Genomic DNA, 24455 nt, shown 5'->3' with positions numbered 1-24455 from the left:
TTATATATTTTAAAAACAACCTGAGGATTGATTATAAAAATGTTTGACATGTTTCTGTGGACATTACGGATACTATTTGGAATTTGTCTGCATTGTCGTGACCGCTCTTTCCTGTGGATTTCTGAACATAACGTGCCAAATAAACAGAGGTATCTTGGATATAAAAATTATCTTTATGGAACAAAAGGAACATTTATGTAACTGGAGGTCTCGTGAGTGAAAACATCCGAAGATCAAAGGTAAACGATTAATTTGATTGCTTTTCTGATTCGTGACCAAGCTACGTGTACATAATGTTTCGTCGAGCGATCGATAAACTTAAACGCTTGGATTGCTTTCGCTGTAAAGCATATTTTCAAAATCTGACATGACAGGTGGATTAACAAAAGGCGAAGCTGTGTTTTGTTATATTGCACTTGTGATTTCACGAATATAAATATTTTAGGTAATCTTATTTGTATGTGGCGCTATGCAATTCAGCGGTTGTTGATGACAATCATCCCACTAAAGGGATGGGTAGCGTCAAGTTAAGGGTTTCAGTGACTTCATTAGCTGTGGTTGCTGATGCGTATATGGTTGGATCATCAGCATACATGGACACACATATCTTTGTTTAATGCCAGTGGCAGGTCATTGATAAAAATAGAATAGAGGGCCTAGAGAGCTGCCCTGCGGAACACCACTTTTGACAGAGATGCTTCCATTAAAGAAAACCCTTTGAGTTGTATTAGATAGATAGCTCTGAATCCACAATATGACAGAGGTTGAAAAGCCATAGCACTTAAGTTTTTCACCAGGTTATGGTCAATAATATCAAAGGCTGCACTGAAATCTAATAGTACAGCTCCCACAATCTTATCAATTTCTTTCAACTAATCAGTGGCAGTGCAGTACATGTTGAGTGCCCTTCTCTATAAGCATGCTGAAAGTCTGTTAATTTGTTTACAGAGAAATAGCATTTTATTTGGTCAAACAATTTTTTCTGGCAGCAAGCTTATAGGTCTGTTAGAACAAGTAAAGGCCGCTTCACCACTCTAGGATAGTGTAATTACTTTGGCTTCCCTCCAGGCCAGAGGACAAAGACTTCCCTCTAGGCTCAGATTAAAAATATGACTGATCGCTGACTATAGCCACTTCTACCATCCTCAGTAACTTTCCATCTAAATTGTCAATGCCAGGAGGTTTGTCATCATTGACCATTAACAATCATTGTTCCACCTCTCCCAAACTAACTTTACAAAATCCAAACTTGCACTGCTTTTCTTTCATCATTTCTTTTTTTGCATGAATATAATTGCTCACTGTTTGATGTGGGCATTTCCTGCCTAAGTTTGTCCACTCCAATAATTGGCAACATCAAATGGTTGTGATGAAGAAGCCATCTGATTGGATGAAAGATGAGTTAATTTGTCTTTCTGCCCATAATTTCATTTAAAAGTACTCCCAAGGTTTTTCCCATCATTCTTTATATCATTGATCTTGACTTCATAATAAAGTTTCTCCTCTTTGTTAAGTTCAGTCACAATTTCTCAATTTGCAGTAAGTAAGCAAGTCAGATCTACAGTCAGACTTATTAGCCTCTCCCTTTGCCCCATCCCTTTCAAACCGTTTTTCAATTCCTCATCAATCCATGGAGCCTTAACAGTTCTAACAGTCAGTTTCTTAACAGGTGCATGTTTATCAATAATTGGAAGTTGCAATATAATAAATTCATCAAGTGCAGCGTCTGGATGCTCCTCATTAATCACATCAGACCAACAAATATTTGTATCATCATACAAAAGATTTTGCTGTGATTCTTATGCGGATGATCTCTTATACACCATTTTTGGCCCAGCTGTTGGAACTTCGGCTTTCCTGGATATAGCCACAATATCACTGCATTCAATGGGCACGGATATAGCTTTAGAACAAAGTTCCACAGCATTAGTAAAAATGTGAACGATACATGTGGATGATCTTGTTCCTGTAGTGTTTGTAAACACCCTGGTAGGTTGATTAATAACCTGAACCAAACAGGCACTGGTTACAATAAGAAGCTTCCTCTTGAGCAGACAGCTTGATGAAAACCAGTCGATATTCAGGCCCCCAAGAAAGTAGACCTCAGTGTATGTGATATAAACAATCTAGCATTTCACACATAATATTTCGATTAGAGGTCAACCAATTAAAACCAGCATGGCAGATGAAGTAGGGCCGATTTCAAGTTATAACAATCGGAAATCATTTTTGGACGCCGATTATGGCAGATTACATTGCACTCCACAAGGAGACTGTGGCAGGCTGACCACCTGTTATGCGAGTGCAGCAAGGAGCCAAGGTAAGTTGCTAGCTAGCATTAAACATATCTTATATAAAAAAAACATTCTTAACATAATCACTAGTTAACTACACATGGTTGATGATATTACTAGTCTAACTAGCTTGTCCTGCGTTGCAAATAATCAATGCGGTGCCTGTTAATTTATCATCGAATCACAGCCTACTTTGCCAAACGGGTGATCATTTAACCAGCGCATTCGTGAAAAGAAGCACTGTCGTTGCACCAATGAACCTAACCATAAACATCAATGCCTTTCCTAAAATCAATACACAAGTATATATTTTCAAACCTGCATATTTAGTTAAGAAATTAATGTTAGCAGGGAATATTAACTAGTGAAATTGTGTCACTTCTCTTGCGTTCCGTGCAAGCAGAGTCAGGGTATATGCAGCCCCCTGGGCTGCCGGGCTCATTGGGAACTGTGTGAAGACTTTCCTTCTAACAAAGACCGTGATTAATTTGCCAGAATTGTACATAATTATGACATAACAGCGCTAAGAACCTTGGCGTGATCCTGGACAACACCCTGACGTTCTCAACTAACATCAAGGCGGTGTCCCGTTCCTGTAGGTTCATGCTCTACAACATCCGCAGAGTACGACCCTGCCTCACACAGGAAGCGGCGCAGGTCCTAATCCAGGCACTTGTCATCTCCCGTCTTGATTACTGCAACTCGCTGTTGGCTGGGCTCCCTGCCTGTGCCATTAAACCCCTACAACTCATCCAGAACGCCGCAGCCCGTCTGGTGTTCAACCTTCCCAAGTTCTCTCACGTCACCCCGCTCCTCCGCTCTCTCCACTGGCTTCCAGTTGATCGCATTAACCATGGTGCTCGCCTTGCCGGCACCTCAGAATCAGGCCCTACACCCAAACAAGGGCACTGCGTTCATCCACCTCTGGCCTGCTCGCCTCCCTACCACTGAGGAAGTACAGTTCCCGCTCAGCCCAGTCAAAACTGTTCAATGGTGGAACAAACTCCCTCACGACGCCAGGACAGCGGAGTCAATCACCACCTTCCGGAGACACCTTCTTCAAGGAATACCTAGGATAGGGTAAGTAAGGGTAAGTAATCCTTCTCACCCCCCTTCTCCCCCAACAAGATTTAGATGCAAGTGGCTGTTCCACTGGTTGTCATAAATATGCACCAATTTGTAAGTCGCTCTGGATAAGAGCGTCTGCTAAATGACTTAAATGTAAATGTAAATGTAACATTGAAGGTTATGCAATGTAACAGAAATATTTAGACTTAGGGATGCCACCTGTTCGATACGAATACAGAACGGTTCCATATTTCAATGAAAGAATAAACATTTTACTTTCAAATTAAGTCATTAATATAGTCAAATCCAGAAACTAAGGCCCGTATTTCTGTGTGTTTAATATATTATAATAAAGTCTATGATTTGATATTTGATAGAGCAGTCTGACTGAGCGGTGGTCGGCAGCAGCAGGCTCATAAGCATTCATTCAAACAGCACTTTCCTACATTTGCCAGCAGCTCTTCGCAATGCTTGAAGCACAGCGCTGTTTATGACTTCAAGCCTATCAACTCCCGAGATTAGGCTGGCAATACTATAGTGCCTATAAGAACATCCAATAGTCAAAGGTAATGAAATAAACAGTAGAGAGAGAAATAGTCCTATAATTCCTACAAACTTCTTAAATGGGAATATTGAAGACTCATGTTAAAAAGGAACCATCAGCTTTCATATGTTCTCATGTTCTGAGCAAGGAACTTAAACATGAGCTTTTTTTACATGGCACATATTGCACTTTTACTTTCTTCTCCAACACCCTTTGCATTATTTAAACCAAATTTAACATGTTTATTTATTTGAGATTAAATAGATTTTTATATATGTATTATATTAAGTTAAAACATGTGTTCATTCAGTATTGTTGTAATTGTCATAACATTAAAAAAAATAATAATAATAATTTTAAATCGCCCGATTAATCGGTATCTGCTTTTCTTGGTCCTCCAATAAATCAGTATCAGTGTTGAAAAATCATAATCGGGCTACCTCTAATTTAGATACTGACTGTTAGCACTTGGTGGCCTATAGCAACACCCCAAAAGAAAAGGCTTAAGATGTGCAAAGTGAACTTGCAACTACAACACTTAAATAACACTTGACATAAGATATTCTCTAAGCGTTACAGGGAAACGGCTCTGAATATATACAGCAACTCTGAGGGCCAGACTTGGAATTTAGCCAGGACTCTTATGATAAGTGCCATGGGATCTTCAGTGACCAGTGTCAGGACACCCGTTTAACATCCCATCCGAAAGACTGCACCTTACACAGGGCAATGGGATGTTACATTTTTTTTTTAGACCAGAGGAAATGGTGCCTCCTATTGGCCCTCCAACACCACTTCCAGCGGCATCTGGGCTCCCAATCCAGGGACCGATGAGGACCAACCCTGCTTAGCTTCAGAAGCAAGCTCGCAGTGGGATGCAGGGTAGAAGCACAGCATGTGGTGTTAGTGTGATAGTTTGGGGATGCTTTGCTGCCTCAGGACCTAGACGACTTGCCTTAATAGAAGGAACCATGAATTCTGCTCTGCATCAGAATGTCAGGCCATCCGTCTGTGAGCTGAAGCGCAGCTGGGTCACACAGCAAGATAATGATCCAAAACACACAATCATGTCTACATGAAAGTGGCAAAAAAGCAACACATTAAGTTTAGGAATAGTGGTCCAGTGGTTCTCAAACTTTTTATAGTCCTGTACCCCTTCAAACATTCAACCTCCAGCCATGTACCCCCTCTAGCATCAGGGGCAGGGCACTCTCAAATGTTCGTTTTTGCCATCATTGTAAGCATGCCACACACTATACAATACATTTATTAAATATAAGAATGAGTCAGTTTGTCAAAACCCGGCTAGTGGGAAGTGACAAAGAGCTCTTATAGGACCAGGGCACAAATAATATCAATACTTTTCCTCTTTATTTAACCATCTTACATAAAACCTTATTCATAAAAAATTGTGACTAACTCACCACAGGTTAATGTGAAGTGTGTGCTTGAAAGGTTGCACATAACTCTGCAATGTTGGATTGTATTGGAGAGAGTCAGTATTAAATAATTTCACAGTCTATGCCTGTATTTAGTTTAAGGTGAGTGAGGGCCGAGAATCCACTCTCACAGAGGTACATGGTTGCAAAGGGCATCAGTGTTTTAACAGCACAATTTGCCAAGGCAAGAAACTCTGAGCGCAGCCCTATTCAGATTAAATTTACACAGAATCGCTTGTTGCAATTTCGATGAGTTTCTCTTGTTCAGATGTCAGTAAGTGGACTGGAGGCAGGCCATGAAAGGGAAAATAATCCAGTTGAGTCGTCCGTTTCGGGAAAGTACCTGCATAACTGGGCACCCAGCTCACTCAGGTGCTCCGCTACATAATATTCAACATTTTCCATAAGCTGGAGTTCATTTGCACACAAAACTCATACAATGATTGAAAGACCTGTGTGTGGTCCTTGTTAATGTAGACAGAAGAGAGCTCCAACTTTAAATCATAGCCTCAATTTTGTCCCGCACATTGAATATAGATGAGTAAGTCCCCCTGTAATCCTAGATTCTGATCAATCAGGCCAGAAAAAAAAAAACAGATATGACGAGTTAACACGATTGGCCTCATGCAAGCGGTCAGACAAGTGAAAATTACAGTCAGTAAATAAAACTAAGCAAGTCTCATTTCCAAAAAACATGTCAATACTTTGACCCTTGATAACCAGCGCACTTCTGTATGTTGTAAAAGTGTTACATGGTCACCGCCCATATCATTCCATAGTGCAGAAAATACGAGAGTTCAGGAGCCTTGCTTTAACAAAGTTACCCATTTTCACTGTAGTGTCCAAAACATATTTCAAGCTGTCAGGCATTCTCTTGGTAGCAAAAGCCTCTCGGTGGATGCTGCAGTGTACCCAAGTGGTGTCGGGAGCAACTGCTTCGCCCGCGCATTACCACTCCACTCCTGTCATAGCTTTTGCGCCAACTGTACAGATACAAACACATCTTGACCACCAAAGTCCATTTGATGTCAGTTGTCCAGTACCTTAAAAATATCCTCTCCTGATATCCTCTTCTGGAAACCAGGACGTCTGCCTTAATTGACCCCCCATAAATGTAACGGACAAATACCAGGAGCTGGGCCAGGCCAGGCCCAGATGTGACATCTGTTGACTCATCCAGCTGTAACGCATATAATTCACTGGCTTGTAAGCAAAGGAGTAATCGTTTCAAAACATCTCCTGCCATGTCACTGATGCGTCGTGAACCAGTGTTTGATGAAGACATTGTCTGTATAGTTTTTTGGGGCCTTTTCCCCCAGCAATGTCCCAGCCATATCCATGGCAGCAGGAAGAATTAAGTCCTCCACAATAGGATGGTGCTTGCCTGTCCTTGCCACTCAGTAGCTCTAGCCCCTTCATATTAATGATATCTGTTGATGTCTTACTACTCGAAAGTCATCTTTATTCTCACTCAAGTAAACTTGGCTTATTGTTCAAATTGCCATGTTTCATTTCTAAATGTCTGCACAAGAGTGAAGGTTTCCTACGAGAGAGTAATGGTAAATGTGATTGGATGTTAATTATTTGACTAGGAGACCTGTATTTAACATTTGGTTATTTCACTGAACACTTAATGGTTTAAGTCTTTTTTGGCAGTGAAACGAGGCTACTCAGGTGAGAAAACCTCACCCAGTTGTATAGCCCCGTTGGAAAATATAAAATGTACTGTTTGGAAATGTGAAGAATGTATATATATTTTCTGGTGTGAAATCACTTTTATTTGGCATACCCCTGACGGCATTGCATATACCCCTGGGGGTACACATACCCGAGTTTGGAAATACCTGAAATAGTCAAAGTGCAGACCTAATCTCAATTGAGATGTGGCAGGACTTGAAACAAGCAGTTCATGCTTGAAAACCCACAAATGTCGCTGAGCTAAAGCAGTTCTGCATGGAAGAGTGTGACAAAACTCCTCCACAGTGACGTGAGAGACTGATCAACTACTACAGGAAGTGTTTGGTTGGAGTCATTGAGTGTAAGGGGCAATTACTTTTTCACACAGGGGCATTGGGTTTTCCATAACTTTGTTTATAAAATATGTAATTGTTATTATTATTATTATTTTATTTCTCACTCAGGTACCCTTTATCTAATATTAGGTTTTGGTTGAAGATCTGATAACATTCGGTATCAAAAATATGCAAAAGTAGAGAAAATTATAAAAGGGGCAAATACTTTTTCACAGCACTGTTCATTAACAGTGACTAAAGGTGGCTGATTGAGCAAACAGTTTAAGTGTCGTTTGTCAGATTTAAGTGACTCAAAAAGGGCTAAACTGTTTGTCTAATCTGAACTTGACTATACCTTTGGGAGCTGCCCTCTTCTTTTTGCCTCGTTTCTGCCTAACTGCCTTTCTTCTGGCTTGTCTGCCTTCCAATACCAGAAAACAACCTAACAGTGCTCCACATGTCAATGGACTAGTAACTCACTCTTAAAATGGCTGTCAATCAAACTGAGGTGAAAAAGAATAGGTTAAGACACCTGTATGAGAACACTTCAAACAGAACACACAAATATCAAAGCATATTTTTCATTATTCAATTAACTTACTTTGATTGGTGTCCTCATCATTCTCATGTTCAGAGTCTTCATTGTCCAGTCCCAGTTCCAGAATCTCTCGGCTCCTGTGGGGTAAACGAATAGAGTTAAATCACATTGAATATTTGACATGCAGGTCATTTTCTCAAGTGAGTCAGTGGCTCCTTCTCAATTAGGCTTTCCTTGATTCCTCACGTCCTTCTCAAAAAGCATTTCAGAAGAAGCCAAGGTCAGAGGTGAGAAATGGAGAAAAGACAGTAAAGAAAAAGTCAGTGTAAACAGTACCTCTTGCGGTCCATCTGTGTTGTGTCCAGAGTTGTCTGCTGGTTCATGGCTTTGATCCAGTAGATGAGGGCCTGGAAGACGTAGGCCACGTGTTTGAGAGAACACACATCCAGCACAGGCAGAACGTCAGAGTGCTCGTCATTATGGGAACGCATCAGAGACAGGGCGTAGTTCAGGAAGTCTCCCCGTGCTGACATCATCCCTTGACGCACTGTCAGCAGAGTGGCAGCACGCCTGGGAGGAAGAAACACACGTCAACACAGATAGTGACTTGAAATATAATCCATAAACAATTAGAAACGAGTGGCGGCCTATGAAACACTGCTGATTGCAAATAAAGCATTTGATTCCCCTATTGTGGGTTACACTTATTTTACCCAGACCTGCGTCCCTCCAAGGTGCGGAGGCTGGCTTCCTCGCGGGCTGTCATGCGCTCCCTGCGGGCGGAGTGCTGCGAGGCGTGGAGGGGGTGGGATGGGTGTCCGGGGTCGCCTGCTGAGGACAGGGCCGAGCCGTAACGCAGCTGAGCCTCTGTAGAGTCCATGATGGACACCATCCAGTTCCACGTAGGGATCAGCTTGTCCTCAACAAAGTTCTGGTGGTTTAACACACAGATAAGCTTGTTTCAGTCAGAACGTCAATAACACTTGTGTAGTGTAAAAGTCCAAATGTGCATCTCATCAAAACAGTTGGATTCACTTTATTCAGAAAGGTGTCTGTATTGCTTCTTATCCCATAGGTACAACATAATAATTACCATATAAAATAATTCCAGAACCACTTTGTTGACACCAACATGTTTCAATTTATTGAAAATAAGAATTTGTTCTTAACTGATTTGCCTAGTTAAATAAAGGTAAAAATAAAAAATTGGTAGGTAACAATGCAAATTTGTATTTAAATTTTTTTTTTTTACTAGGCAAGTCAGTTAAGAACAAATTCTTATTTACAATGACGGCCTAGGAACGGTGGGTTAACTGCCTTGTTCAGGGGCAGAACGACAGATTTTTACCTTGTTGCAAGATCGAATCCCCGAGCTGACCTTTCAGTTACTAGTCCAACGCACTAACCACTAGGCTACCTGCCGCCCCTCAATTTGATCTGTGTGTGGGTCTGTGTCACCTGCAGGTTGACAGCGTCCTGGTAGGTGAGTTTGACTGCAGCAGGGTACTGGGAATAGACCAGGTGGTTGTACTTGGGGATGAGGCTCATTAGGTCAGAGATCTGTCTGATGACAATGCTGTAGGCCCGGGCTAAGCTGGAGGCTGACGTCAGGTAGCTGGAAGAGTTGGAGGCCTCCAGAGCTGCAGCCGCAGCGGCCGCGCTAGTGCTGATGGCACTGCTGCGCCGCAGGTTGGACGGGTCGATGTAGATCAGACCTGTGGAGCTTGCTGCTGGGCAGAGACATGAGCGTCAGCACACAGACCTCACCAACATAGTACCCAGCAGAACATGACACCAAAAAAAACATCCGACTGAGTCAGTCCAATAAGCTTGCGATAGAATGATAAACAAAGGACATTTTAAATCATTGCAAGACTGTCCTAATGTAGTCCATCTTGGATGTGTCAATATGAAAGTGCTTGTGAGTACAGCCTAGATTGTGTGTGTAGTAGTATTAGTACTGACCAGCGGGGGTGGAGGAGCTGGAGGGGGCGCTGCCCGTGGCTCTCTGGCTGGGGGTGTTGCGTACAGCCCACTGCATGGAGCGTGGCGCCTGGGCAGCACTGTTGACGTGCGAGGCGGTGGTGGTCCTCTCCAAGGGCTCGTCCAAAAGGAAGGTCTCCTGGTCCACATCGTCGCTCTGGCTGCTGCTGCTGTCCGAGTCGCTTGAGTCGTTGGACTGGGAGTCGTCCTCTGAAAAGAAAGCAGGGACACTGCTGGCACCTTGGAGGAGAGGGATGGGAAGAGGAACAGGAGAGGAGGGATGGGGAAACAAAGGAGAGATCACTGAACGGCTGCTCACCTTGCCAGGTAGCGGGAGTGCAGGTTAGTGTTCCACACCACCACAAGACCAGATATCACCACTGCTAGCTAGCTACCACGCTACATTGAGAGGCTCAACTCAAACAACGCTGCTTCTTGTTGTTCAAATTAGGCTAAAGTACCAGTTACACCAGGGCGCAGTTTTTCGCCTATAGGACAGGAATAACCACACAGAAATAGAATTAAGTGAAGAGACTAATCATTGACTTTATTGGGGACTCTTGTTTTATTCATTCCGTTTCCAGCTATGCATTTAATCCAATCTGATAGGCTATATCCAGATAGATCAAGATGAACAACTGGGCCCAGGGCATTGGTTCCATCATAGGTTTTATTTCTATTGTTTGTGTTATTTCTGAGTGATCTTAGTGTCTGAGGGGAAGAGACACCATAATTATAAATATTTCCTGCCATTTCAAACACAATTACAACCACAAACAAAGAATGAAAGGGAAAATGGAGATGGACACCAGGGAGGAACCCCACACCAGTTAGCAAGACTAAAGATAGTGATTAGTTTGTTATTCAGGGGGAAACACCAACAAGACAGACTTGGGAGTAAGACATTATTAGTTGATGAGAACCATGGTGATGTGTAAGGATGGAGGAGGGCAATACTGTGAGAACTCCTTAGGATAAGCTGTGTGCACGTCAAATGTCACTCTAGCCCTGACATATTATGCATTGTAGTAAAAAACAGCCCATACCAACACTTTGAAAAGCCAGGGACATTCTACTTCCTGCAAATGAAATACATTGAGTATTGAGTAATGATACTCATGGAGTAATAAGCCCTAGTAGTAGACTAGTTTGTCCGCAGTCTTAAGCCATTTTGTCAACAGTGGTAAGAACAATGTGACCTAAAAGGACCTTTTTTTTTGTATCAAAAGGGCCTCTTCCCTGTTACTGGCTAGTGTGAGGACCAATCAAGACTGGTGATAATGTGACAGAAATAGTTCGTCTGAACAGCAACTGAATATTAAAGAGGGTGGTGAGGCAGAAAGCAATTTCCATTTAGCAGTCTCTGGAACTCAGGTAGAATCGTTAAATGAGGTCATTTAGACAGGTGGCTGGCCAGTGGCCACATCACAGAAGAAAATTAATCAGGGATTTCAATTCAACTAAAATGACTAGGACTTAATCTAAAATGTGAAAACAAAAGAATGGTGTGAATTATTAATACCTGCTTCGGAGCCGGCAGTTGCTGCGGTGACAACACTCCTCCGACCACTGGCATTGTCCTGGTTGCTATGGTTACTCTCGCTGTCACTCTCCGTCTCCGCAGCAGCCAGCAGATCCAACTCCATGTCGCTTCCTAGAGAGGAAAGGACATCCCCCTCTTCAACCACCATCCTCATCATTATTAATCATTTGTAGAAAGATTGTAATATTCTACCACGTTCGTGGTAGAAAAAAAAGATGGAGTCCAGTCTAGGTTCTCACCATCCTCATCATGTTCATCATGCTGTCCCTCTGCCTCAGCGTTCTCCTCTCCCTGTTCCTCTTGGTCTTCATGGTGATCCTCCTCCCCGGCAACACCCTCGACAACCTCTACCTGCCAGACAAGAGGTAGACAGATGGGAATCAGTACAGAGAAAGCACATGACAATCAAGTGTTGGGTTCAATTTCAATTCAATTCAATCAATTTCAGAAGTAAATTGAAATTCCAATTAAACTGACAGCAACCCTGATTACACCCAACACTTTTATCTTTGCTGCCCCCCCAAGTGATATGTTCCTTTTCTAGTGAGACTCTTCACCTCTTCAACGTCAGCAGACACAATGTCATCCTGCTCCTCGTCTCGCCCTCTGACCGGCTGGGACTGGCTGCTGCGGCGAGGCTGGGGGTTCCTGATGATGTAGGACGATGCAGTCTGACTAGAACTGACACATACAGGCAAACAAGATCATTTGAGTTAACAAAGCAATATGTTTAAATCCAAGCCACTTTAAACCAATTTATACAAGGCAGAAGTGTTTCCCTAGATAATATTTTCCCCAGAGGAAGGTCACAAAGACCTCCAAATCAACAGAGCTGTGGTGAAAACAGTCTGCATGTCAGTCTGTGCGAATGCAGAGTAAAACCACTCACTTGCTGGACTGGTCTGGGGAGGGTCTCGGTGGCAAGGGTTCCACAGAGAAGAGTTCCTCGCTGCCCTGCACGGCGTCGATGCTGGTGCTGGCCAGGGTGAAGGGGGCAGTGGGCCGGGCGATGCCCATCCTCACAGGCACGATGAGGGACTCCGCCACGTTGCACAGCTCCTCCACCGCATAGGGCAGCAGGGCCTGGAACACACGCCTGCACTTCCCAATGGGCTGGGGGATGAAGTTACTGGAAGAAACAACGAGAAAAGAGATTAGATGTCAACTGGAAGTATAAAATCAGTCCTTGCTGCTATGTTTATATTCACCTAAGAGTGGGGAGCAGTACAAGACAAATAAAATGTGTGTTTAAATCCACTAAAGGGCTAGTCCAGTCCTTTAAAACCAACCTAAACTAAAAGACTAGCCCTATACAACAGGAAAATGGAACTCAATCTGGATTTGGCACTCATACTTTTTCTTTTTGGACGAAGCCATCTCGACGCTGAGGATAACAAACACCCTGGCCACGGAGCGCAGGAACCTCCTGGTGACGACGACGGCCTCCTCTCTCCGGCCAGGAGTGTACTTGTTCTGCAGCTCCTTCACCAAGGTCCCCAGCAGGGTGTCAATAAACTACAGGAGACAACAGAGAAGATTCAGAGACGGTTAACTAATGCACACAGACCACCTTCAGGTTCACTCCACATAATTACAACACCTAGAGGGATAATGTTGCACTTGCCACATAGATAGGAGGTGGTGTACCCTCTGGGCAAGTTTCTCTGACACAAATTAAATTATCCAATGAAATAGGTGGAGTCCAGGACTAGGCTTAATCTGTGTGAGAATCCGACCCAGAAAGAGGACTTCTGTAGGTGTTACAACTGTAGTTGACTGACTCCTGAAGCTCTGAGTAATTTAAGGGGGTATAGACTGACCCGACTTACTGTAATGTCAGGGGCACACTTGACAATGAGGCAGTGTGTGAAGCAGTCCAGGCGGATGGTGCCACTCTGCTGGTTCAGGTACACCTGCTCCTCCGGAAGGAGATGGGCGATACGACTGCTGGCACTCAACCTAGAACACACAACCAGGACGCCAGAGTTAAAGGTGACACTACTAAGAGGACTCGTAACTGGTAAAACAGCTGCTCATCCGATATGGTACATTTCCTGAAGAAAATGTGCGTGCTTGCTTCAGCTGTCTAAAATAGTTAAGGTAATGGAAGTATAAATTGGACACAGAGGTTAGAGGGATGGCGGGATAAAAAGAAAGAGGTTGGAGGGTTGGACAGAGAGGTGACACGGAGCTGGTCAAGGCAGGCAGGGCTAGAGAACTCACGGGTCTTTATTCTCCTGGGATCCGAACATTATCATGGACTTGAGAGCATTCCAGTCCTGCAGCACCCTCTCCAGGGCCAGCTGGGCGAAGCGTGGAGGTTCCAGGTCATGGTCCGGCATGTCAGAGTCTGACACACAGGGAGGACAACAAACCATTAGAATTGTCTTAGAATAGAGAATTGATGCAAATGAAAATAAACATTGAGCCATCATGCTAGACTTTCAGTGTTCCTTGAAGTGAAAACAGGCCTGACAACAGTAGTAAACCTCCACCCACCTTCAGCATTGGCAGCCTTGCGGTTCCTGTCTTCTCTGATGCGAGGGGGCCGGTATTGGCAGTGCTCCACACTCTGCCTAGCAACAGTCTGCACCAGGAACAGAAGGATATGCTCCCCCCTGTTGGCCAGCCAGAGAGGAAAGGAAAAACACGTTACTAAAGCCCCCGAAAAAACCTTACATATTAAATGAAGAGAAACATTGTATTTAAAAACAATACGTGTTAACAATAAACAGAAAATACAGACTACAGTCAGTCGGTGTGTGTGTTTACCGGCTGTTTGGACTGGTGACCAGGTTAGTGGTGGTGAGCAGTCTGTACAGTAGGTCCAGGCGAGCAGCTTTCTGTCCAGCGATCAGCGTCTTACACTTACACTTCTCCCAGCAGTCACAGTACGCAGTGGGGGAGGTCCTCTTGAGTCTGGGGAGAAAGACATTAAAGGCCCCTGTATCAGATACAGTGATGCATTACAACAGTATAAAACCGGGATAAAGGTAATAAAATCCACTAACAGCAGGATGAAGAGTGAAGTACATACTTGCAGTCGTGTCCTTTGTGACACACCCTGGCGCACTCAGTGCAGCAGCAAAGAGACTCCAACAGGCCGCAGGTCCGGCACTCAAAGATATCCTAGATGGGACAGAGAGTAAATGGTCAGCAAAGATTCCCATCTGTGAAAAGGCAAACTAGTGTGAACGGCTGACTCATTTGTTGTGCGTGTTGCATTGTCCTCCCAAGTGACCCACTTGGTGTGTGTGTGTGTCCCTCACCTGGTTGATGTGTTCAGCTCCTGTCCAGGTGAAGCTGCAGGTGTCGTTGCAGCAGAGGACATAGAGAGGAGAGTCGTCAGGGTTGGTCCCCGTGGGACAAATCATCTCCATGAACACAGAGTCTGCTTCCACCTTCTCAGTCATGCTGGGGTCTCCCACTACACAACAGGTTTTGCAACGGAATATTAAAATCTGGATTTTGGCAGTATCTCCACAATTTAAAAAAAATTCTGCTCTCCTTAAACACAGCACATATATAAATCACTTCATGTATAAATGAATGACTACAGATGGCATTACATCAACATGTCAGCATTTATATTCATTAGTAGTGCTGTCAAAGTCTCCTCTTTCTCAACTAAAGACATGAACAGTGTAGTGATGTACCCGTGGTCATTTTCTGAGCAGCCTCCAGAACAGTAATGGCAGCTGGGTAAGCTCTCCCGCTGACTGCCAGCATGAATGGGGTCATTCCACGGGCATCCCTGTCAAACACACAGTTTAGCAACAGAAAGGGGGGAAGGGGAACAACATCTTTTGAGTTTGAGAGCAATAGTTTAGTTCAGTATTTTAATGAAACAAGGCATTACTGTGTTATAGAATTAAGGCTTGCCCAGACCCACTGGCCTTATCTCGCAATCTCATCCAAATCTCCCCTTCAAATCACACCTGCCTCTATCATAAACAAAACAAGAATGGAATGCTCCTTCTGTTTTTTTTAAAGAAAAAAAACAATGTGTCTTTACTTGGCGGATAGCAGCTCGCGGAGGTGTGGCCTGAGAACCATGCTGTCACACATCAGTTTGAGGATGAGGTGGGCGTTGGCCTTGCGGTCTTTAGACTCCACCACCGAAGGCTCGGAGGGGCCTGGGGCAGGAGGAGAAACAGAGAATTGGGTGACATTTAGTATCACACAGGCTAGGTATTTGACCTGGTATAGTGGTGGAGTAGCTTGCTCGGTGTGGTTGTATCAAAATAGGTACCTGACCTGGTACAGTGGAGGTGCTGGGGCCCTGGCTGGTCCCTGTGGAGGCTGTGGTGAGAGATCCCACTGCAGGGGCCAGGATGAAGTCTATGTCACCATCTGGGTCCATGGGAGGGGGGTCAGGCACCCAGCTGGGAGGGGCGATAGGTGGGGACACAGGGTCCTGGTGGTCGCTGGAGGAGGGGCCAGACTCGTGCCGGCCAAGCCCCGCTGCTCTCAGAGAGCGCCTCATCATCTCCCTCAGACGCAGCCTGCGCCAGACAAAACACACTTAACAGGTTACATGAGTGGTGGAAAGACAATGAGAGTGACATGTAGACATAAATGGGCACCGAGATAGTGTTCTTGGTCTCAAGTGTCGTAAATGGCATCCTGACAGGAATTCTGACAGATTTTCTAATTTTCGAATAAAAAAAGCCAATAGGCTCAGTAATATTAATTCACTTCTTGTGCATTATGGAACAATCAGTTAATATAATCCAGTTCTTTAGTGTTTTTCATCATGAACATGTACCCTGAAATAAAATAGTCAACTTAAAAACAGTACACTTATACAAATCTAAGTTTAGTTACCCTCTGCTGCTAGAAGAGCCCGTCCTGTTCCCAGAGCTGTTGCTAGACACCACGGAGATTGCGTTGGCGATGGCCTCCACTGCTGACAGTCTCTCTGCAAACGTATTCCTCTCAGACCGTTCAGCTTCTGGAAAACACCAGCCCAACAGTTACCATAGACACAGGGAGAAGGAGAATGGTGAAATAATGGAAGACAAACGGGAGACGGGAAAGATAACAGAAGATGGCTCAAAACTGACACTGTGGCTTTGGAGAGTTCAGTAGTCTTGATGCTGGGTTAACCGCACAGAACTTTCAGATTGGAATATATTGTGTAAAACAGATATGATTGTCTTTCAGGTCGAACTCCATTTGTTTGACTTTGCAAGGTTTCATCTCGCTGGAAACATCACCCAGCACTCTAGCCGTAGTTACCTTCCTCCTCCTTGGTCTCCTTGTTGCTGACTGGGAAGCAGACGGAGACGCAGGCGTGGAGGATGTTGCGGTTGCCGTCGCAGCGGTGGCCCAGGAAGGAGTGGAGAACGTGGGGACTCTGCTCCAGGAGAACAGCCTGCTCCAGGTTGACCAGGTACTGACGACAGGCATCAAAGTCACAACGCAGCACGTGCTGCATCAACGTCTGCTTCTGGAAACAAGTTGAACAATGTTATTTAAAGCGCATCAGCACAGCGTATCAATACACTTTATAGCAGGAATAAAAACATGAAAAATCCAAAAGCATTTAGTTATCAAAAGAACACAATAAGGGACAGTTTGTTGGGTTAAAAACAGTATTTTGCTTGGCTAAAAAGCACTTTCAATGTAGATCCTATATTGAGCATGTTTTTGTCTAGAAGCTCAATCTAGGGAAACCTGTGAAAGTTATGATCCTCCCAGTAACAAATTGACCATCAACTAAACAATCCCCATTGACCTATAAATGATTTTGCTAACCTCCACAGCTAATATGATAATAGCAGCTTTCTTCTTGATGGTTGAGTTGGTGGGGAGGTTGGCCAAGGAGTGTACCCCCATGGCCAGGCTGGCGATGGGCGGCAGGTCCAACCACTCAGGGTCTCGGATCCCACCCATACAGTCTTTGGCCATTGGGTAAATTGTGCCGTTTCCATCCCGAAGGATGACTGGAGAGTCCTGGTAATAAAATGATGAAAATCTAAATGTGCTTAGAAAAATTGGGAAATTGTTCGATATGCAATTGCCTACACAACCTTTTCGCAATACATGAAGCATGGCTATATTAGAAAAGGTTGTATTGAGTACTGGAGAAGTGCTGACCTGTCCAGCGGTGAAGATCGCTACATTGCGTTCACTCTGCCCCAGGAAGGCCAGGTTACTGGTGGGGAAGTTATTCTCCTGCTCTGCTTTGCCTGTGGCCAGGTCAAAGATACAGTACCTCACCCAGTTACCAGTCTTCAGCACTGCGTGGACTCCTAAAGGGTCAGACAACACAGCAAGTCAGAAATACACATATAATTCATTAATATCCGCACTTAAACATAATCGGCACCAACTTGAATTACTACATTGTATTGTTATCCAATGTCTTACCTTTGGAGTCAACATTCACAGCCAGAATCTCAGCCTTCTCTGGGATGCAGAGTTTTTTAGGTGTACGCTGGAAGCAATCTGGAACTTTAGGAGTTCCACCAGTTTTTACCACCTGTTGATTAAACCAGTCACCAGCTTTTAGACAAACATTTATACAACAGATGTAATACTACAATGACAGATACTTTTATTGTAAAATTGTGCTTAGATTCATTAAATAATTGCACAAACATTAAAACATCACTGAAATAACACATTTGTATGGGAGTAATAACTACACTATACTGTTATAAGTATGTGAGTAAGTGAGCGTCCAATAGTCGTACCTGTAACTCATCTATTCTGAGCAGCCTACAGTCCTGCAGCAGTGAGGAGGGGTCCGAGTCAGTGATGGGAGCTGGAGCACTAGTCTGACTCGGCTGTGTGCTCACGCTGCTTGACGTCCCTGGAAACTTCACAGCTACATACGCACCGTCCACTTTCAGCACCTGAAGTTAAAAGACGGAGCTGTTGCAAATAGGGCCGTCGTGAAGACACCAAAATAACACAACGAACAGACAATCCACAGGATACAAAACATGATACTACGGCTTTGAGTTCTGCTCTTAGGCATTTAAAAAAAAAATGTCAATGAAAGACTGACATTTTAATTACCCTGAAAAATATAGAATAGAAGATTCAAGAAATAACAAATGTGTGATGAAACTAAATATTTTACAGTGTTAATAAAAACAAAACAATGGTGTCTGTCCCCCAGCCTGCCAGAGTGTGTTAGGGTCTGGTCCCTTCCTGTAGCCACACCCACCTTTCCCACAGGGACGTTTTTAACATCCTCCACAAACACCACTTCCCGAAGAGGCCACTGCTCCTCGTTCACCTTCTCCTCCTCTTTGGGAGCCGGGGTCGAGCGTCTTCGTTCTGTAAGGGCAGACGACACGTTAGGATATTTATACAACAGCAAGCAGACCAGACCTGGGTTAACAAACAAGTAAAATACTTGGTGTGCTTGATTTAGCTTGTCCGCTGTGCAAGACGGGCAGGGTTTGCACTTTCAGCACTAATCTATTAGGGTTCCATTGTACCAGGCAAGCTAAAAATAGTATTCAACCCTGGTCTCGTAAGCCGATATGGCAGATTCCATTATCAGACAACTAGAGACAAACAAACAAGATAAACTTTTTTTAAATGTATATAAATATAAAGAGACCTGCAATTGCCACACCATCCATTTCAAAAGCAAATGAGTCATGATAATAGCAAGACCGAGGTTAGTATAATAGCTAGTAATGTGACATACTGTAGGGCAGCGAGGCACTACTAGCGATGGAGGAGGTGTCACTGCAGGTGGAGGCCGGGGAAGGAGGGGGGCCCATCTCAGTCTTTACCAACTCCGGCTTGCTCTCCGTTCTAAGGAGAGAATGGGTAGGACTGAGTTCATGAGTGTTGGAAACTAGGGCCATTGATTTACATTTGTAGTGGCTTAAAGAGGGAACAGCTGGACCCAATTCGCTCCCTACCCATTCCCGTTGGGCCTAACCCTTTGATATTTGCAAATCTGCAAACATAGAAGGGTTAGGGCAAAAGGAAAGGGGCAGGGAGCGAATTGAGACCAGCTGCTCTCTGAAATGGAAGCTAACTCACTTGATCTCCTGTGTCTTGATGGTCTTGTCCATGTTCTTGAGGCTCTCTGGTGATCGCAGCTGGAACCTGCAGCTGTCGTTCATGTTCCAGACAGACTCGAGGAGCAGTCCCACCTTGGGGATCCCAGCGTTGACAGAAAAGGCAACGGCACCGGCGTGGTAGAGGGGGTTATTCCTCAGGCACACCTGGAGAGAGGACACAAACACCTGTTCACATTCGTTCAAAAGCAGTGTACGAGTGTACGCAACAGACATCCAACCGGATTCACAGGTGCAGAGAACAAAAACATTTCAGGATGAAGAAAGGAACATTTATACACAGGGTTCTAATGGTCCCATAGTCTTGGTTTAATGTTATGTTTTGTCACCTGCGTTCCCACGGTGATGTTGGGTATTGAGGAGATGCCGGCACTCGACTTTGGCTTCTTGTTCTTGGCTCTAGCCTTTTCAAGCATCTTTTTCCGTTGACTAAACGGCACAACACCCCTGAGGAAACAAACATTTCAAAACATAAACCACTAACAGCCAGCTTAACCTTCTTGCACGCATAGATCTCTCAAGGACCGAGTTCTACATTCGCACTGGACATTTGAGTAGAGCGAGGGCCTCTGGCCAGCCACTGAGTTCAACCAGTAATTGTTATTTTTCAAATACTTTAGCTGCACTTGATTGAGCTTGCTTGGCACAATCCCAGTGCAAATCCAGCCAATCTGGCACTTCAGCAAAGCTCAATCAAAATGCACAAAATATTTCAGGAAAAACAAATACCATTTGAACCCAGGTGTGCCATTGTCCGAGAGGAGAGGATTAACCACTGTAACTCACCACCAGTACAGGCTGCTCTCCAACTGGGCGCAGGTGTACAGGGCACAGCAGTGCAAAGACACAATGCGCTCCCCCTGCAGCTCAGGGTAGGCCTGGGCACTGTGCTCCAGCTTGGACGCCACGCTGCTCAAGGTGTCATCCATCCAGGTCGCCACCTTATTGGTCTCCGTGGCCACGGTGGCTCTGATGCTGTTAGCAGACAGCAGGGTGATCTTCTCATTGGTCAGGCCAAGGAAGGACACTCGGGGGTGGCGGATAGAAGGGTTCTGATTGGAAGAGTTGATTTAAAAATGTATATAGAAATATACACACACATACAGTTGAAGTTAGAAGTTTACATACACCTTAGCCAAATCCATTTAAACTCAGTTTCACAATTCCTGACATTTAATCCTAGTAAAAATTCCCTGTCTTCGGTCAGTTAGGATCACCACATTATTTTAAGAATGTGAAATGTCAGAATAATAGTAGAGAGAATGATTTATTTCAGCTTTAATTTCTTTCATCACATTCCCAGTGGGTAAGAAGTTTACATACACTCAATTAGTATTTGGTAGCATTACCTTTAAATTGTTTAACTTGGGTCAAACGTTTCAGGTAGCCTTCCACAAGCTTCACACAATAAATTGGGTGAATTTTGGCCCATTCCTCCTGACAGAGCTGGTGTAACCGAGTCAGGTTTGTACGGCCTCCTCGCAAACGCTTTTTCAGTTCAGTCCACAAATTTCTCTCTAGGACTGGGCTTTGTGATGGCCACTCCAATGCCTTGACTTGGTTGTCCTTAAGCCATTTTGCCACAACTTTGGAAGTATGCTTGGGGTCATTGTCCATTTGAAAGACCCATTTGCGACCAAGCTTTAACTTCCTGACTGATGTCTTGAGATGTTGCTTCAGTATATCCACATAATTTCCCCTCCTAATAATGCCATCTATTTTGTAACGTGCACCAGTCCCTCCTGCAGCAAAGCACCCCCACAACATGATACTGCCACCCCCTTGCTTCATGGTTGGGATTGTGTTCTTTGGCTTGCAACCCTCCCCCCTTTTCCTCCAAACATAACAATGGTCATTATGGCCAAACAGTTCGATTTTTCTAGTCTGCCGTAGACTGGCTTTTTTAATGGCGGTTTTGGAGCACTGGCTTCTTCCTTGCTGAGCGGCCTTTCAGGTTTGTCGATATAGGACACGTTTTACTGTGGATAGACATCTTTGTACCCGTTTTCCCCAGCATCTTCACAAGGTCCTTTGATGTTCTCCTGGGATTGATTTGCACTATTCGCACCAAAGTACGTTCATCTCTAGGAGACAGAACGTGTCTCCGTCCTGAGCAGTATGACAGCTGCGTGGTCCCATGGTGTTTATACTTCTGTACAATTGTTTGTACAGATGAACGTGGTACCTTCAGGTGTTTGGAAATTGCTCGCAAGGATGAACCAGACTTGGAGGTCTACAATTTTTCCACAAAAACCTCTAATATATATATATCTACACACATTAAGGTGGGTTTGCAAATAAAACGTGTGTTTGAATTTCAACACTTATTTGCTAAGTAGTCCACAGGAGGAGAGTTAGTGTTCTTAGTGTACAGCACTGGTCTCTGATAAATAATTTGAATTTTATTTGATAAAGGCTGCTGCTGAATCCTTCACATTTTTCAGACAATCAGTCCTGTTGGCTTGTTGTACAGTACTGCTGTTTACCTGTGTGTTTCTGTATGGTTCTGGTTCACTCCACTTCCACTGGTAGAGTTCCCCCTTAGAGCTCACTGCCACCAGCTCAGAGAACAAGGACCCGATGCTCACAAACTTTACACCATCCTGGACCAAAACACCAACAGAAACATTACTTAGAAATATTTGCTAAACTGATCTGTGCACATTAACCCAAAACAATATTGAGCATATAGACCTAGTGAAAACTATTAAAACACATTGATAGAAATAAACCAAGTGGGAAATCCATGAACGTGATAATGAATGCTGTCATGTTCCCAGAACACGCTTTATTGACATCACATCTGAATGAACACCAAAAAGAGTGGACCTTCCCATTAATCAAATTATTCTATCAACCAATCGATCAATGTCCCCATCCTCCCACCTTATCAGGCCACCACTGCAGCTCCTCGCCCAGAGAGACAGGGCTCTGGACGGGTATGTTCTTCTTGTCCAGGCTGGGCTCCCCCTCGCGGCTGGTGGAGCCCCTCTCTGTGTCAAATGAGGCCCCATCCAGCCACCTCCGCTCCCGCAACCTCAACACAGACTCACGCTCACGCAACAGCTCTGAGTCACGCTCTAAGGGAAGAAGGAGAACTGGTATGGCAATGGGGTCACACCAGTGGGATAAAAGTAAGCCACTCTCTGGGGAAGACCCGTCAACAAATTAAAGAGATTTGTTTTTAGAATTATGCAAATAAGAGGGTTTTGGCAGTAGAAGGTGAAAGCTAGTTAATAGCGGTGTCTGTCTGCACACTCGCATGTTAAAATATGAGGTAGGAAGACAGGTCAGGATAGATTAGAGATAGACATGCATTGCAATGGAGAGGCTTTATCCTACAGCATACGGCTGCAGTAGAAAGTGGTGCCTGTAATGACAGGGTCTAGCGGGCCTTTCTCAGAGGGCTCACTGAAGAACAGGTATTATGGCCATGCAGCACACATTCACAACACCACACACATTCACAACACCACATCCACATGGGCTTTGCCGACAGGTTGAAAAGGAAAGACTAGCATTGACTTTAACAATATACCTCAACTATCAGAGAACTAAAGGCATATACTATATATGGTGAAAAGTAATCTTACTTCCATTTAGGTAACTTGTTACTACAACTTATTATATAGGAAGAGAAATGTGATTTCAATCTCAACCTCTTGACTACAGAAGAGGATGATGGTCCCTAGGCAGCAGCTCTGAGTTGCCGTGTGGTCAGTTACCTCGCGAGGAACCCAGGCGGGACAGGGAGGAGCGTCTGAAGGAGGGGTAGCCAAAGTAGCTGATGTCCTCAGAGAACATGGCGTCAGCATCGATGATGACACTGGGGTGGGCTGAGTGGATGTCAGCGTCCAGCAGGGACATCAGGTCCTCTGTAAGGTCCAACACAAAAGAGAGGGATATTTATGACATGACCATTACTGTCTTTTCAGGCAAGGGTCACACCCATAGATTAATAGAGACTTTTGCATTTAGAATTTTTGGGACAACTCCATTGGTTCCACAAATGTAGCAAATACCATCTACATAAAGATTTCGCATAACCCCCTTAGCCAGACGAAACTGTTTAAGAGCCCTCTGCTCATTCATACAAAGCTGCCATTCTGAGTCTCTTGCAATAGAGATTATCTTAATGAGACAAAGCTATAGAATACACATCATGGTGAAATAAAGTGGTACCTCCAGGGAGGTAGGACTCGCTGGCTGTGTCATCGCCATCGTCACCGTCCTCATCGTCTCTGCTCAGTAGGTTGTTGACGGCCAGGTTGACATCCAGGTTGGTCCTCTGGAGCTCCCGGATGATCACACTCCTAGACTTCCCCTGAAGGACCACCTGAGCCTGGGGAAGAGGGGAGGCAACATGAAGATCACCACCCAGAAATCAACCATGTTGTGGCGGTGGTAACTGAACACCAGAGAGAAGAGAAGGCCATGTGTTGAGGACCTTGTTATAATTAACGAGGGGCTCTGGTCAAGCAATAAATCGGTCAAATCTGATTTGTTAAGTGTTTCTTTAAAATGGTATATTCAGTGATAAGAAACTCTCATACGGTGGGGTCACTACCAGAATTTAAATCAATGTAGTTGAGGACAGACAGTGGGTCTAACCTGGGAGATGAGTTCCTCTGGGATGACCGAGGCAGGGATGACAGGCTGGGGCTGGCTGCCCAGGAGACCAGAGCCCCGGTCCCTCCCTGTGCGGATCACCCTGGTCTGACGTCTCGAGTCCCTGGCAGCTGTAGACGACCTCCCAGAGGAGCCTCCACCACCACCTCCACTGACAGCTCCTCCTACACCTCCTCCCCCCGCACCTCCTACACTGCTGCTGCTGCCACCGCCGCCACCTCCTCCACCACCTGATCCACCGTTCACCCCGGAGCTCCAGCGACTCCTGTTATAGCACAAGGCGAAGGTCAGGCACAGCAGTCAGCCACACAGCAGAAACTCTCAAATCAACACACGGCTGCCTGCCTGCGC

At 44.6% G+C, this 24455-nt stretch overlaps 1 protein-coding gene across 18 annotated transcripts in view; it reads right to left on the bottom strand.

Moving 5' to 3' along the window:
* Positions 1-24455, bottom strand: part of LOC118379585 (E3 ubiquitin-protein ligase UBR5) — a 47264-nt gene that overhangs the window by 16100 nt on the left and 6709 nt on the right. For 10 of the 18 annotated variants that reach the window (XM_052489794.1, XM_052489796.1, XM_052489802.1 and 7 more), the window contains exons 6-42: positions 24087-24369; positions 23658-23817; positions 23201-23350; positions 22362-22573; positions 21962-22078; positions 20262-20527; positions 19805-19922; positions 19438-19622; positions 19094-19203; positions 18602-18714; positions 18123-18284; positions 17797-17908; positions 17524-17678; positions 17182-17379; positions 16663-16873; positions 16249-16375; positions 15679-15926; positions 15437-15557; positions 15078-15175; positions 14691-14848; positions 14459-14550; positions 14194-14340; positions 13921-14039; positions 13645-13771; positions 13251-13380; positions 12776-12936; positions 12311-12550; positions 11979-12102; positions 11661-11772; positions 11401-11532; positions 10925-10957; positions 9861-10118; positions 9354-9625; positions 8609-8826; positions 8232-8465; positions 7959-8032; positions 7713-7799 (exon numbers count right to left, since the gene is read on the bottom strand). In XM_052489794.1, the coding sequence (XP_052345754.1) occupies positions 7713-7799; positions 7959-8032; positions 8232-8465; positions 8609-8826; positions 9354-9625; positions 9861-10118; positions 10925-10957; positions 11401-11532; positions 11661-11772; positions 11979-12102; positions 12311-12550; positions 12776-12936; positions 13251-13380; positions 13645-13771; positions 13921-14039; positions 14194-14340; positions 14459-14550; positions 14691-14848; positions 15078-15175; positions 15437-15557; positions 15679-15926; positions 16249-16375; positions 16663-16873; positions 17182-17379; positions 17524-17678; positions 17797-17908; positions 18123-18284; positions 18602-18714; positions 19094-19203; positions 19438-19622; positions 19805-19922; positions 20262-20527; positions 21962-22078; positions 22362-22573; positions 23201-23350; positions 23658-23817; positions 24087-24369 (5864 nt within the window). The remainder of the gene's footprint in view (positions 1-7712; positions 7800-7958; positions 8033-8231; positions 8466-8608; positions 8827-9353; positions 9626-9860; positions 10119-10924; positions 10958-11400; positions 11533-11660; positions 11773-11978; positions 12103-12310; positions 12551-12775; positions 12937-13250; positions 13381-13644; positions 13772-13920; positions 14040-14193; positions 14341-14458; positions 14551-14690; positions 14849-15077; positions 15176-15436; positions 15558-15678; positions 15927-16248; positions 16376-16662; positions 16874-17181; positions 17380-17523; positions 17679-17796; positions 17909-18122; positions 18285-18601; positions 18715-19093; positions 19204-19437; positions 19623-19804; positions 19923-20261; positions 20528-21961; positions 22079-22361; positions 22574-23200; positions 23351-23657; positions 23818-24086; positions 24370-24455) is intronic. The other 8 variants (XM_052489807.1, XM_052489811.1, XM_052489812.1 and 5 more) reach the window with 6 other exon arrangements.

This window comes from Oncorhynchus keta, chromosome 31 (assembly GCF_023373465.1).
Source record: "Oncorhynchus keta strain PuntledgeMale-10-30-2019 chromosome 31, Oket_V2, whole genome shotgun sequence".
NCBI lineage: Eukaryota > Metazoa > Chordata > Actinopteri > Salmoniformes > Salmonidae > Oncorhynchus > Oncorhynchus keta.
Note: the sequence above shows the minus strand (reverse complement) of the source record. Positions and strands in the feature narration are given on the sequence as shown.